Source organism: Zootoca vivipara, chromosome 9 (assembly GCF_963506605.1).
Source record: "Zootoca vivipara chromosome 9, rZooViv1.1, whole genome shotgun sequence".
In the NCBI taxonomy this organism is placed as follows: domain Eukaryota; kingdom Metazoa; phylum Chordata; class Lepidosauria; order Squamata; family Lacertidae; genus Zootoca; species Zootoca vivipara.
Window position 1 is genome coordinate 36,553,464 of NC_083284.1, and position 15,389 is coordinate 36,568,852.

The 15,389-nt window shown below is 46.0% G+C and overlaps 1 protein-coding gene across 1 annotated transcript in view; it reads right to left on the minus strand.

The window, feature by feature from the left end:
- FREM3 (FRAS1 related extracellular matrix 3) overlaps positions 1-15,389 on the minus strand; it is an 87,426-nt gene that overhangs the window by 18,335 nt on the left and 53,702 nt on the right. The window contains exons 7-13 of the mRNA XM_035112018.2: positions 6,772-6,921; positions 5,511-5,720; positions 4,924-5,121; positions 3,411-3,575; positions 2,687-2,869; positions 1,488-1,618; positions 673-831 (exon numbers count right to left, since the gene is read on the minus strand). Of these exons, the coding sequence (XP_034967909.2) occupies positions 673-831; positions 1,488-1,618; positions 2,687-2,869; positions 3,411-3,575; positions 4,924-5,121; positions 5,511-5,720; positions 6,772-6,921 (1,196 nt within the window). The remainder of the gene's footprint in view (positions 1-672; positions 832-1,487; positions 1,619-2,686; positions 2,870-3,410; positions 3,576-4,923; positions 5,122-5,510; positions 5,721-6,771; positions 6,922-15,389) is intronic.

Consider the following 15,389-nt stretch of genomic DNA (forward strand, 5'->3'; position numbering starts at 1 on the left):
GACTTCCGGAACCAAATACACCCATGCTTCGGGTTAAGTATGCTTTAGGTTGAGTACTCCGCGGACCCGTCTGGAACAGATTAATCCACTTTCCATTACTTTCAATGGGAAAGTTCGCTTCAGTTTATGAACAGACTTCCGGAACCAATTGTGTTCATAAACCGAGGTACCACTGTATCTCTTTACCTCAGTTCCCTATCTGTGAAATGGGAGTAAAAGTGACTCATCTCACGGGCATGCAAAATGAAGATAATATGCTCTGAAAACTAAAACTGCTATAAAATGCCAAATATCAGTTCTCAATTTTTTTAAAAAAAAATCAGTTCTCAAGAAATGAGGTGTGTAATTCTAAGTATTGAAATTGAATGCATGCCCTAAACCTCCAGAAGAGCTAAGGAGATCATAGAATCACAGAGTCATAGAACTGTACAGTTGGAAGGGATCCCGAGGGCTATCTAGTCCAACCCCCTGCAATGCAGGAATCTCAACTGAAGCATCCATGACAGATGGTCATCCAACCTCTGCTTAAAAACCTCCAAGGAAGGAGAGGCCACCTACCTACCAAGGGAGTCCATGCCACTGTTTTACACATCCAGAAAGTGTTCACTTCCCAGCTAATAGCAGACCTTTAGAAAATAAAATCTGGAGAAGAGCTGGCAGAGCAGAGCGTACCGTTACACACACAACAGGGTAGCCAGTTGGAGGCTGGGGGTTTCCTTTGCTTTTAGCAGTGTCGTCATACAGCAAGAGAGAGACAACCTGGGGCACAGCTGGGAAAGTCACATCTGCCACACTGTCCATTTCTTCAATGTACACAATAGCTTTGTTCATCTGAAAGGAAAGGCAGAAAAGAAGGTTCCATCTGCAAGGGGACCTAAAAGCATACTGTAAACGTTTATAGTGCAACGGTGGCAAGATTGAGCAGAAAAGTTCCTTTCCACTGGAGTAAGGAAACATTTGGATCCACCCTATGTCTGTTACAAGATATCTTTTTAAAAATGCACTAAGCTAACTCATACAGGATACAATTTCCAAAACTTTTAATAAAAACAAACAAACAGCCAGATGACTTCAGATGGCTGTTTGTATGTGAAAGAAGTTCTGCCACAAAACAGATGTTTGAGCACAGATTAGGCACATAATTAAAATAGGTATTTTTCATTGAGGGTTCAACTAGGTACAATTAGATTGTATTTGGACACATTTCTCAAATAGCACTTAGGGGGAGGATTTTAAATCAGGTAAAAGAGAGAAGGATGAAATTTCCTTCAGTGAAATTTCAGGTCCTGTGTATCTGATACCAAACGGGTTTGTTTGTTTTTTAAAAGCAGGAGACCTGATCCTAGGCTTCCAGTCTAGTTTGGTCCTCAAAACTTGCATCTGAGGAAGTCAAAAAAACAGTGACACTTTTACTTGTTGCTGTTTCTGAATCATCATGATCAAAAGCAAATGTGTCCGCAACTAACCAAAAATGACCTGGTTCTTACCTGTGTCTCAGCTACCATATTCTCATCTGGTTTCAAGTGCACTGTGAATGCTTCACGCATTTCTCTCACTCCATCATACAAAACTTCAACCTCAACAAAGTGCTCTGTTTCTCCTTCTTTGAATTCAATATCTGAAATGAATATATATTATAGAAAGAACTAAACTTTCCCTCTCCAGTCATCAGCACAGTTAGGCTAGGTTCCAAAAGGCAACAGTCTTGACACACCGTGTCAAATTCATGTTGGGCACCTGGCTGGCAGAAAACCAACTGCTAAAAAACAAGCAAAATACCTAGTACTAGTATGAATAGTCTAGGGGTGCTCATTGTTGTCAATGGAGGTTAGCAGTGAAAGGCACCCTTTCTCGGTTTTGGCTGTAGGGCCAGATTCCAGACAGGAATCAGATGACCACAGGGATCTAAGGATTGGACTGTTGTAATACACACTATGTAGCGCTGCCCTTAAGGTTGGTCTAGAAGCTTTAGCTCATGGGTAGGCAAACTAAGGCCTGGGGGCCGGATACGGCCCAACTGCCTTCTAAATCCGGCCTGCGGACAGTCCAGGAATCAGCATGTTTTTACATGACTAGAATGTGTGCTTTTATTTAAAATGCCTCTCTAGGTTATTTGTGGGGCATAGGAATTTGTTCATTTTTGTTATTTTTTCAAAATATAGTCGTCATCCCCCCCCCCAAGGTCTGAGGGACAGTGGACCGGCCCGCTGCTGAAAAAGTTTGCTGACCCCTGCTTTAGCTTATGTAAAATGGAGCGGTTGAGTTGCTAACAGGAGCAGCCTACTTTGATTATGAAAAATCTCTGCTAAATAAGTAGCACTAGTTGCCAATTTGCTACTGAGTCAAGCTTAAGTGTCTGTTGCTGACTTAAAAAAACACTTAGCAATCTGGTCAGTGGAGGAAATACCTGCACCCATATAGGCCACCCAGGGTACTGAAATTCTCAGGGCGATGCCCTCTTGGTTGTACCACAGCCTGTGGAACTACCTCTGGTGGTGACCAATGGAAGAGAAGGCCTTAGCTGTTGTGCACTCAGCTGTATTTTAATTTGCATTCAACTGAGCTCATTTATAATGCGTTTTTACTGGTTTAAACTTATAATCTGCATTCATATGAAAGGTGGTGTTGTGTGTATAAATAAATAACATTTACTGTAATTTTTCTAAGATTCAGAGGAAAGTCTCACCGTCCGACATTGGATTATAGTCTTCTCCAGAGGTAGCTGAACCATCTTTAGTATGGATTCTCACAATGGAAACTTTGGAACTGTCCCCCACACGCAAGACTGGAATCTTTACAATGGCAATCTCCCCAGGCTCTTGAGGTTCTTGAATGCTATATTTGATTTCGGAGAACTTAATCACTGGTTCTGCAAGAGAACTGAAAAACATCACTCTCTCCTATTTAATAATTTTATTTATACATAGGCAGAATTGTCTTAAGGACACATGTCGGATTGTAACCTTAGTGCTTATAGGGTGTCTCTAGCGATGAACAACAAAAAATGTGCACACAAAGCCATCAAACACCAGAAAGAAAAAAAGAAAAGCAATGAGCTGTCTGTCAGGACAGCAACAAAGAACATTAAAATTAATTCACCTATACATCCTGCACCCCCTTTTCATTTTCTTGTTTTATCTTGTTTCAGCTATTGGATTAACCTTTCTTTACATTTTAAAATCACCGATATCCACTTGGGGGAGTGTACGGGTATGGTTTTTTAGTAACATGATATTTTTTCAACAAAAATTGATTGTACTACTGGGAACAATGCTATTTTTACACAAGCAATAAAAAAACTGTACTTGAATGCAGGGCATATGAGAAAATAAACTAATGCTTTGCTCCATTTAATCCCACACCTTTGATCTGAAAATATGTAATGAGCACGAAGTGGCTCATAAACTCACTGTCTTCTTCATCTTTAATCTTCACCAAAATTTCTTTTTGTTCCCCAATGGAGGCACCAAATGTTGAAGTGCTTTTAGGTGTTCCAAGCACCAGTCTGAACTCTTCCTCCTCTTCATAGATGGCATCATCTTCAAGGACCACCACACACGGCTTCTCAATCTCTCCTGCAGGAGGCAAAACACCAGATTAGTTGGCATAAATATTTTGGGTAGCACCTACAATCTAACTCCACTTTCCAAATTAAATATTTGCTGGGTTGTCTCCAATGTTGTGCAAGAAAATGTCAGCTCACACTACAGAACATTATCTTCCCCTCCTCTAATGCTGGTGTGTGTGTGTGTGTGTGTGTGTGTGTGTGTGTGTGAATACTGAACATTAAGGACTACAGTAGAGGGGGAATTGCCCAGAATGTAATTCACTGGCTTCACATTGCAGTCTCCCTTTGAAGCTCCTTTGAACGTTAAAAAAATGATTTAATATTTGTACAGTGGAACCTCGGTTTATGAACACCTCGGTTTATGAATTTTTGGTTTACGAACGCCGCGGACCCATCTGGAACGGATTAATTCACTTTCCATTACTTTCAATGGGAAAGTTCGCTTCAGTTTATGAATGCTTCAGTTTATGAACAGACTTCCGGAACCAATTACACCCATGCTTCGGGTTAAGTACGCTTCAGGTTGAGTACTCCGTGGACCCGTCTGGAACGGATTAATCCACTTTCCATTACTTTCAATGGGAAAGTTCGCTTCAGTTTATGAACGCTTACTCCGCAGACCGTCTGGAACGGATTAATTCACTTTCCATTACTTTCAATGGGAAAGTTCGCTTCAGTTTATGAACGCTTCAGTTTATGAACAGACTTCCGGAACCAATTGTGTTCATAAACCGAGGTACCACTGTATGTTAATTTCCCAACAACAAAACTGAGCTGAATGTTTAATCTGAAGCAAGCACAACTGAATTCAATGGGATTTACTCCCTGGTATGTGCATGTATAGGATTGCAGACTTAGGGCCCCTTTAGACTAGCGGGGGTTTTTTTTTGGGTTTTTTTGGTAACATGTCACTAACACAATAGCAGTGCATTAGTAGTGGATATATATTGGGCCAGATAATTTTGTTTTCCTGGTTGTTCTGTGATGCTTCCACATTGCTATCACATTATTGGCATCCGGGGGAGTGCTCTTGCAGTACAGCACAACAGGAGCAGGGCAAAGCAACAACATTTGTGGTATAGGTTGCAGTTTTTCATCAGGAAGGTACAGAACATGCACCGACTGGAACTTGAAACTTTTGCAACTGCAAATTATCACTGAAAGAAGGATTTCGTCTAACTGCCTGGTACAGATAACTGTAATGAATGCACAATAAAAAGGAAGCCTGGAACAACCCTTAGTTGCTACAAACTTTTGTCAGTTATAAATAAAAACAAGCCCTTTCATGAGAAATTCTGAAAATGCAACCGCTTCCTTGCGAGGGAAACTCTTGCTTTCTAAGAACGAGACCTTACCTGGGAGGAAGACCACTACAGAGTCATCCGTGTTTGGTCTCTCTTCATAGTCCATCATAACCTGGGCAGAGCCTTGGCGGGTGTAACAGCGGACTGTAGATTTATGATTAACATCACCACTACGGTAAATTATAGCTGCCAGTTGCCCATCTTTTTCATTCACTGTGTATACAGGTTCCTTGAATTGGACTTTGGGTACTAGTGGGAGGAAAGCATTCCAGCATCAGTCCTTTTATATCTCGCTATGATCACCATATGATTCAGATTCATATGGGGCCATTTCATGGTAATTCATCACCTTTGTCTTTCATTCGTACTGGGAAAAAGTTAAAACGTTAAGCTCATATCAACAGTTACACAGGGTTACTGATGTGCAAATGTGTGTGCATAATATAATTAGGTGTGTGGGTGTGTGCTGGGAGCACGAACGTGGAAGTCGCAGCAGTTCCTATGCATGTTTACTTAGAAGTAAGCCACACTGTGTTCAATGGGACTTAATAAATGTGTTTAGGATTGCAGCCGCAAACAACTTTCCCCTTAGTGAATTTTCTAGGCAACTGAAAGGTTGTAGAATCTATAGCACTTACAATCAGTGATGGTATCATTGATGAATATGGTAGTTTTGCTTGGTTCCCCAAGCACTGCATTCATGGGCATTCGGAGAACAAGTTCAAACTTTTCTGGTCCCTCAAGGACAGGCTGTCCTAAATCATCCAAGATGGTCACACGGAAAGTCTGCATATTTACACCAGGTGCAAAATCCAGGTTTCGGCTGATGCCGACGTAATCAACTCCAGCTACATAAGAAGCAAGAGGGACTATTTAGAATCACATCCATTAGATTTCACAACTGTCTTATTAAATTAATATTTATTTTATTCATAGAATTATAGAATTGTAGAGTTGGGAGGGATCCTGAGGATCATCTAGTCCAACTCCCTGCTTTGCAGGAATCTCAACTAAATAATGCATGACAGGGGACCACCCAAGGAGAGTCCACCACTTCTTGTGGATGTCTGTTCCACTGTCAAATAGCTCCTACCATCAGAAAAGTCTTCTGGATGTTTCGTTAAGAGTCTCCTTTCTTGTAACTTGGAAGCCATTGATTCGGGTCTTACCCTCAAGAGCAGGAGAAAATAAGTTTGCTCCATCTTCCATCTTTAGTTATTTGAAGACGGCCATGATATCTCCTCAGTCTCCTCTTTCTGAGGCTGAACATACCCAACTTCCTCAACAGTTCTTCATAGGGCTTGGTTCTAAGTGCTCATAGACCAGCCGTTTAATTATCTGTTCTAGGACATTTCCTGGAATCAACGTTAAGCTGACTGGTCAGTCACCTGAGTCTTACCTGAGCCTTCTTTCACCCTGCTTTTGAAGATGGGGTTAACATTTGCCGGCCTCTACTCTGCAGGTACCTCATCTATTTTCCAATAATTGTCAAAGATTATAGACAGAGGCTGATACTACATCTGCAAGCTCTTTAGTACGGTAGCTTTTCAGCTCATTAACAATTATTAACCATTACATTTATTTTTAGCAAATCAGATTTTTGTTTTATTATTATTCTTAGGTTAGTTGGATTAAACCAATTAAATCCCTCACTTGCACTCTGAAAATAAAAACATTAAGTTCTCTTATAGTTTTGCCCATAATTCCACACTCTGGAATTACAGTGTCTGAAGGAAACAGTTGGGGAGTATTGTGGGCAGCTATTTATTGAAAATTTGTGCTGAGATTTTCCTGGCAAAATCTGCGTATGTCTGAATAATGCACAATGCAAACGTATCTGGCAGAGATCAGTGTTGAGATATAGCACATTGGTAATGCCTCTTGGAAAAAATAATTCACCTTCTGCAGATAATGGTTCTGTTTTCCTGGAGCGCACAGTGACAGTGGCTGCTTTAGACAGGTCAGTTCCAGTTCTCCAAACACGAACTTCGATGTGACCAGCACTCTCAGCCACATGATATTCTGTGTCACCAAAGTAAAAAGCGGGTTCTAGATGCAGAACATAAAAAGGAGAAAAAAGATTAAGAGCTCATCAATTTCCCAAAATACAGTGATCAGGTAACAAACCTGTAACTTGCAAACAAATGAATCAACAGGGCAATCCTTTTAGGAAAATCTCTTGTAAGAAAAATGAGTTAGAACTACGCAACGAAAGGAACAAAATGAAGGAACGGATTTTTTAAAAAAATGATTTTTGGCAATTAACAAAAATTGTTGACAAAACAGAGTCCTTTATTTACTATACACATGGTATTATTCTTCATTCCTCAAAGTGAAAGACTTGCCTTTTATCAGGGTGAATCCCAAAAGTTATAAATCAGGTCAGGGAAAAGGCCAGCGTGAAAATGGGCTTAAGTAGTCACCCCATTGTTTAGTGTAAGAGATCAAACATCACAAGACAGACTGAAACTAGCACTAATTTAGCAGCTCAGCACATTAATTAGTTAGGCAGGTGGATGGGGAATGTGTTCATTTTCAATTAAAAGCAATTTCATTATACTTTGTCTAACACAGTGAATATAGCAGCCTTTGGGCTTGGTTTTTAAATTGATATTCTGCTTAGTTCCAATGCAGGCCTCAAGGCAGCTCCTCTATCTTCATACAGACAACAATTGTGTCAGTCCTGCTTGAGGATGCTTACTTTGGTTTTCCTAACCTAAAGCACTCTAAAAACCTTTAAAATTGATTTAACTGGTGATTGGGTATTAAAAAAATGAGGTATGGTATATATTTTGTAGGCAACAACAGCTCTGAAGTACTGGCCCAGTCACCCACAGAGTGTGTGTCTATAAACAATACTCTCTGTAAAGTCACACATTCACTTTTCATCTCACTTTGCTATGATTGCCTGGCTCGCACCTCAATATTTAGGCACTTTTATGCACAAAGAGGGGATAATTCTAGGGGTGGCAGCAGGGGGGACAAGACTGTGGGCCAACCCACAGATATTGGACAACTGCAGGAGATGGAACGTGTCTTAGCCTAACCGTTTGCACAACACAGCACTTTGCCATAGGCAGCTGGTTCAGCTGTGCGCTGACCACCCAGGAGGCAATAATGGCAAAGAATGCCAAGCCATCTCCTCACCAATTGGAGTTCATTTGTCAGTAGATAGTTAAATAAAACACAGGGAGGGGACACTTTTTCCAAACTTAGGGTGCTTCTAGACAGGAGCTGAATATTACAAATGGGAGATGTCACCAATTATAACTGGCGACAGGCTTACTTTAAACTTAATTGGATTTTCTGAAGAAAGCATAGATCTGGATTAAATGGGCCTGGGAATACAGGCTAGCACTTTGCTGCTGATTTTGTGTGTATGGTGATAAAAAACACAGCTCTAAATGCACAACAAACATACATCTGGAAGCACACATAGTTAAATGTTTATAAACCTGCTTCCACGGTTGATGCTTATATTCTTTACAGATCGAATAGATGCTCTTCCAGGCACAGTGATAATATTTGCTAGGTGTTAACAGCTGCCTAGGCTAGAACCAGCAGCTTCATAGAATCAAAGAGCTAGAAGAGACTCTGAGGGCCATTTGACCCAACCCCCTGCAATGCAGGAATCTTTTGCCCAACACGGGGTTCAAACCCACCACCCTGAGATTGAGAGTCTCATGTTCTACCGAGTGAGCTATCCACAGGGCTTTGTTCAGCTGCCCTGTGCAGTGAGCTGTCAGCTCCGGAACCTTGACCCCACCCATCCAAGCTCAACATTGCACTCTTTTTGTTTGGACAGGGACCTTCCCTCCTGGTGTTCCCCACCAAACCCTGCATTCCTTGTCTCTGACTGCTGGCATTGTTCCTGAGATCTAATTCCTATCTTGGTCACTCAGGTCTGCCTTCTCGGTCAGTTCTTGGCTTCTGGATCATCTCTGACAACTACTTTCAGCTCAGCCTTGACCCAAGTCATAATGAGACAATCCAGTTCTCTCACAAGAAGTATGAAGAAAATGTTCCTTACATCCTATCAGATCAATGAGATCTGTCACATTGTGAAGATGGAAAAGGAAAGACAAACTCTAATTGCAGATCTTACCTTATCAGCACACCTAAGTTTGCTGGTGGAATATAATACAGTCCCTGCCCAACAATGCTATGATTAGTGGTGCTAACATATTCACAATATTAGTGCCAATTTGGGTGAGAAAAATACTTCCAATTTGCCTCACTGGGTATTTTGCCTATCTCCAAGTGAGCTGTCCACAATATTTAGCTTCCTGTGATTTAGCAAACCGTACAAGGGACATAATAAGAAATCAGAGGCAAAGGAATTGCTAGTTTCAAACACTGATAAGCAGCTTCAAACCATATTGCAAATTGCAACGAACAGCTGTTGGTATATAAATATGTCTGTGTTTCTGTTGCTATGCACATACCGTGTTTCTCATATTATAAGTCATGTCTTATATTAATTTTTTCTTCAAAAAAACACGACATGGCTTATTTTTGAGGGATGTCTTATTTTTTAATAAAGTGCACGCGGGCGCTGTTTGCCGGGCTTGTCAAGCCCAGCAAGGAGCGCCCGCCGATCTTCGGTGACAGGCGGGGATGGGGGGAGAGCGGAGAACGATCTCCGCTTCTCCCCCACCCCCGCCTGTCACACAGCACAGGGCCGAAGATCGGCGGGCGCTGTTTGCCGGGCTTGTCAAGCCCAGCAAACAGCGCCCGCCGATCTTTGGTGACAGGCGGGGGTGGGGGGAGAGCGGAGCACGATCTCCGCTTCCCCCCCACCCCCCCTGTCACACAGGACAGGTCCGAAGATCGGCGGGCGCTGTTTGCCGGGCTTGTCAAGCCCAGCAAGGAGCGCCCGCCGATCTTTGGTGACAGGCGGGGGTGGGGGGAGAGCGGAGAACGATCTCCGCTTCCCCCCCACCCCCGCCTGTCACACAGGACAGGTCCGAAGATCGGCGGGCGCTGTTTGCCGGGCTTGTCAAGCCCAGCAAACAGCGCCCGCCGATCTTCGGTGACAGGCGGGGGTGGGCGGAGAGCGGAGAACGATCTCCGCTTCCCCCCCACCCCGCCTGCCACACAGCACAGGTCGGCGGGCGCTGTTTGCCGGGCTTGTCAAGCCCAGCTAGGAGCGCCCGCCGATCTTCGGTGACAGGCGGGGGTGGGCGGAGAGCGGAGAACGATCTCCGCTTCTCCCCCACCCCCGCCTGTCACACAGGACAGGTCCGAAGATCGGCAGGCGCTGTTTGCCGGGCTTGTCAAGCCCAGCAAGGAGCGCCCGCCGATCTTTGGTGACAGGTGGGGGTGGGGGGAGAGCGGAGAACGATCTCCGCTTCCCCCCCCACCCCCGCCTGTCACACAGGACAGGTCCGAAGGTCGGCGGGCGCTGTTTGCCGGGCTTGTCAAGCCCAGCAAGGAGCGCCCGCCGATCTTTGGTGACAGGCGGGGGTGGGGGGAGAGCGGAGAACGATCTCCGCTTCCCCCCCACCCCCGCCTGTCACACAGGACAGGTCCGAAGATCGGCAGGCGCTGTTTGCCGGGCTTGTCAAGCCCAGCAAACAGCGCCCGCCGATCTTCGGTGACAGGCGGGGGTGGGCGGAGAGCGGAGAACGATCTCCGCTTCCCCCCCACCCCCGCCTGTCACACAGCACAGGTCGGCGGGCGCTGTTTGCCGGGCTTGTCAAGCCCAGCTAGGAGCGCCCGCCGATCTTTGGTGACAGGCGGGGGTGGGGGGAGAGCGGAGAACGATCTCCGCTTCCCCCCCACCCCCGCCTGTCACACAGGACAGGTCCGAAGATCGGCGGGCGCTGTTTGCCGGGCTTGTCAAGCCCAGCAAGGAGCGCCCGCCGATCTTTGGTGACAGGCGGGGGTGGGGGGAGAGCGGAGAACGATCTCCGCTTCCCCCCCCACCCCCGCCTGTCACACAGGACAGGTCCGAAGATCGGCGGGCGCTGTTTGCCGGGCTTGTCAAGCCCAGCAAGGAGCGCCCGCCGATCTTTGGTGACAGGCGGGGGTGGGGGGAGAGCGGAGCACGATCTCCGCTTCCCCCCCACCCCCGCCTGTCACACAGGACAGGTCCGAAGATCGGCGGGCGCTGTTTGCCGGGCTTGTCAAGCCCAGCAAGGAGCGCCCGCCGATCTTTGGTGACAGGCGGGGGTGGGGGGAGAGCGGAGAACGATCTCCGCTTCTCGCCCACCCCCGCCTGTCACACAGCACAGGGCCGAAGATCGGCGGGCGCTGTTTGCCGGGCTTGTCAAGCCCAGCTAGGAGCGCCCGCCGATCTTCGGTGACAGGCGGGGGTGGGCGGAGAGCAGAGAACGATCTCCGCTTCCCCCCCCACCCCCGCCTGTCACACAGCACAGGTCGGCGGGTGCTGTTTGCCGGGCTTGTCAAGCCCAGCAAGGAGCGCCCGCCGATCTTTGGTGACAGGCGGGGGTGGGGGGAGAGCGGAGAACGATCTCCGCTTCTCCCCCACCCCCGCCTGTCACACAGCACAGGTCGGCGGGTGCTGTTTGCCGGGCTTGTCAAGCCCAGCAAGGAGCGCCCGCCGATCTTTGGTGACAGGCGGGGGTGGGCGGAGAGCGGAGAACGATCTCCGCTTCTCCCCCACCCCCGCCTGTCACACAGCACAGGTCGGCGGGCGCTGTTTGCCGGGCTTGTCAAGCCCAGCAAGGAGCGCCCGCCGATCTTTGGTGACAGGCGGGGGTGGGGGGAGAGCGGAGAACGATCTCCGCTTCTCGCCCACCCCCGCCTGTCACACAGCACAGGGCCGAAGATCGGCGGGCGCTGTTTGCCGGGCTTGTCAAGCCCAGCTAGGAGCGCCCGCCGATCTTCGGTGACAGGCGGGGGTGGGCGGAGAGCAGAGAACGATCTCCGCTTCCCCCCCCACCCCCACCTGTCACACAGGACAGGTCCGAAGATCGGCGGGCGCTGTTTGCCGGGCTTGTCAAGCCCAGCAAACAGTGCCCGCCGATCTTTGGTGACAGGCGGGGGTGGGGGGAGAGCGGAGAACGATCTCCGCTTCCCCCCCACCCCCGCCTGTCACACAGGACAGGTCCGAAGATCGGCGGGCGCTGTTTGCCGGGCTTGTCAAGCCCAGCAAACAGCGCCCGCCGATCTTTGGTGACAGGCGGGGGTGGGGGGAGAGCGGAGAACGATCTCCGCTTCCCCCCCCACCCCCGCCTGTCACACAGGACAGGTCCGAAGATCGGCGGGCGCTGTTTGCCGGGCTTGTCAAGCCCAGCAAGGAGCGCCCGCCGATCTTTGGTGACAGGCGGGGGTGGGGGGAGAGCGGAGAACGATCTCCGCTTCCCCCCACCCCTGCCTGTCACACAGCACAGGTCCGAAGATCGGCGGGCGCTGTTTGCCGGGCTTGTCAAGCCCAGCAAGGAGCGCCCTCCGATCTTCGGCTCTGTCCCCCGATGCGCGACGGCTCGGGGAAGCAGGCAGGGAGCTCCTGCTGGGTCCCGCGCCTTCGCCTCTCGCTCGGTCGGGGCTACACGACATGGCTTATTTTCGGGGTATGTCTTATTTTTCACCAACCCTTAGAAATCCTGTCATGGCTTATTTTTTGGGGATGCCTTAAAATATGAGAAACACGGTATGCCGTGAGATATTTATGTTGCACATATTTTCATTTGTGCAGCCCTCGGCAATTAAGATCCATGCCATAAATACATTTCAGAATAAATATATTTATATAAATATTTGTGGGCACAGGGCCAGATCCTGATCTCACTCTCAGATCATTCTCCCAAATGGCAACTACCTCCCAGCATTTGCATTAGTGTAACTGTAATGAAGCACCTGCACTTAATATCTAAAGCTTACGAGTACAATCCCCTATTTTCAACCCCCACCCCCTGTGGTGTGCCAATCACAAGAGCCCAAGACATAATAGGATATAGTAGAAGAAGCACAAAATCATAGAAGTGTAGAGTTTGAAGGGACCCTGAGGGCCACATAAGTCTAACTTCCTGCAATGTAGGAATCTCAATTAGATCATACATGACAGGTGGCCATCCAACCGTGCAAGTGTGGTCAAGATGCAGGGGGGGGGGAGCCAGTTTCTTTTGTTTTGTATATACTGTTTGTCCACCAGAGCACTGCCACTGGTGCAACTTCCATTCCTTTTAGTGGGGCTGTCCTGGGATGCCCACTGTAAGCACCACTAGAAAACAATGGCGGCTCAATAGTAACAGTTCCTGTTGCTTAATGAATTAAGCACAAAGTGTGCATGCCTCAGTTTGTGGACAGAAACTAAAAAGAGCAGGAGCAATTATATAGCATCCTCAACATTTTAATTAAATATAGTTACTCTTCCTATTCATACAAAAATTAATTAGGAGACTACTAAACAGACATGACTGGAGGCCTTCAGAACATGACCCTAGTCACGCCTCAGTTATTACAGGGATTTAATCACTTGTCTCTGAAATATAATCCACTCTTGCTAGATGGACCTAAACCCACTGCCAGCAAGCTTTGAGGCGGAACCCACTAATAACTGGAAGAGAACAGAGGCCTATCTAACATATCTCCTCTTCTCTCTTGGCAAGACAACAACCCGTGTAGCTAGAGCTACACCCCAGTCAGAAGAGAAATTATGTCCTTTTCTTGTTCTTCATTTTCCATCTCTACCAAGCAAAACCAATAATGCAAAATAAATAAAGTCAGGATATTTTACAATAAGGTAGTCCAGTAACAATGAAGTCATTTTTCTTATGGCAGCAAAATATTCCACATTAACTTATTCTGCCCATGGTATCCCAAGAACAATCTTTCAAAGACAGGCCACTGGAAATAGGTTAAATAATAAGAGCCTTTAAAGACTTTTCTTGCTCAACGATTTCCTTAAGTAGGTGGCCAGATTGTGAAACAATTGCCACTAATGCCTTAATGAGCACACATCCAACAGCAGAAATGGTGTCAGAAGGAGCAGAGAACAACAGGCTGAGGTTGCTATTGTATTTTAGCACTCACTCTTCTCCTCTGCCTCTAGCAAAGCATGGGACTCTGCTATACAGCTACAAATGAAACATTTTAATTGTGTTGCAAAGTGCATTATACAAATGTGACACTAGATGGTGATGGTAAGTGTCACGGAGGTTGCTGGCTACCCTCAAGCAACGACACTAAACCATCTTGTCTTTAGTGCTTTTATTAAACAAGCTACTGTATTTACAAAGCAAGAGCTTCAGGAAAACATGTCTACTCATTGCTATCAGATTCTCCCAATGGCGCTTTTCGGCTCCTCCCCCAGCAGAGTAGTTTGGGGACCCCAAATCTCCTCCCCCTGCGTTTGCGAGCCGTTGATCTCCTCAGTTCCCGGGTGAATTTGAAAGGACGCTCCTCTGCTGTTTCCCCGCTTGAACTTTCTACTGGCCCCTCCTTCCTTGCTGATATTCCAGGCTGCAGGAAGGGCTCTTGTATGCTGCCTGAGCCCTGGTCCCTTCTGCTCACTTCCTGCTTCCTTTCTCCTGTCCTTCCGCTGCTGTCCGAGGAGCTGAATTTGATGGGGGGGTGGCTGCTCCCTGTAAGCCCACCCCCTTACAGTGAGCTATGGCAAATTGAATATATTTTTCAAAACTTTTAAAACAAATTTTAAAAAATTTAATTCACAGTTTTTTTATATGTTTCTAGATTCCACCTTGGTTAGAAGGGAACACCTTTTTGGAATCAGAAACATAGGGTTAACGCTATGTGGGATTCGATACTGTTTATATGCATATATAAATATACAATTTTCCATTTTAATTATAAAAACAAGCTATTTTAAACACATTTTCAAATGTTTCTTTATGAGGAAATTTATCAGCAGATAACAATGTTTGTAAATTAAAAGAAAAAAACTGATAAAGTTACACTGCTCTGAAATATATGAGCTAATGAAGCAGGAACTATATCAAAGAAGGAAATGCCTTTCCCCTAAAACCCTTTAATTTACTTAGTATCAGCCACAAATCTTTTGAGCCAATGGCTAATTTAAAATCTATTTCTGTTTTCCTCAAAGAAGACTTTACAGTGTTTACTCAGGCTATCTGGATAACCTTGTTGTTCCCTTGATTATTTAAAAGCACAAGCACTGGACCCAAAACCTGTTCTACCTGCCATGCCACTTAAACATTCCTGTAGTAGAGAACCATGGTAAGATTTCCGTTTCCTTATAAAATCACAACTTGTTTGCATCTCTGTCTTCAAAGCTCATTACTGTACAACTGGACCCTTTGTTCAGCTACACATGATCAGAAGGCATGCTTCTGAAGAACAAGAAAATAACACAGAACCCACAGTTTACTATTAGTGTATGATCAAGGGCTTGCTGCAAATGCCATATTATTCAGCCGTATCTAGAAAACCAAGATCAAAGGATTGGCTTTTTGTCTTGACTACCTGTTTGTGAAGCTTTTTTTTTTATTAAAAGGAATCATCATGTGATGTTACAGATCAACAGGTCACTGATTACCTTTCGAAATTCAATTTAAGCATTTACTTCATCA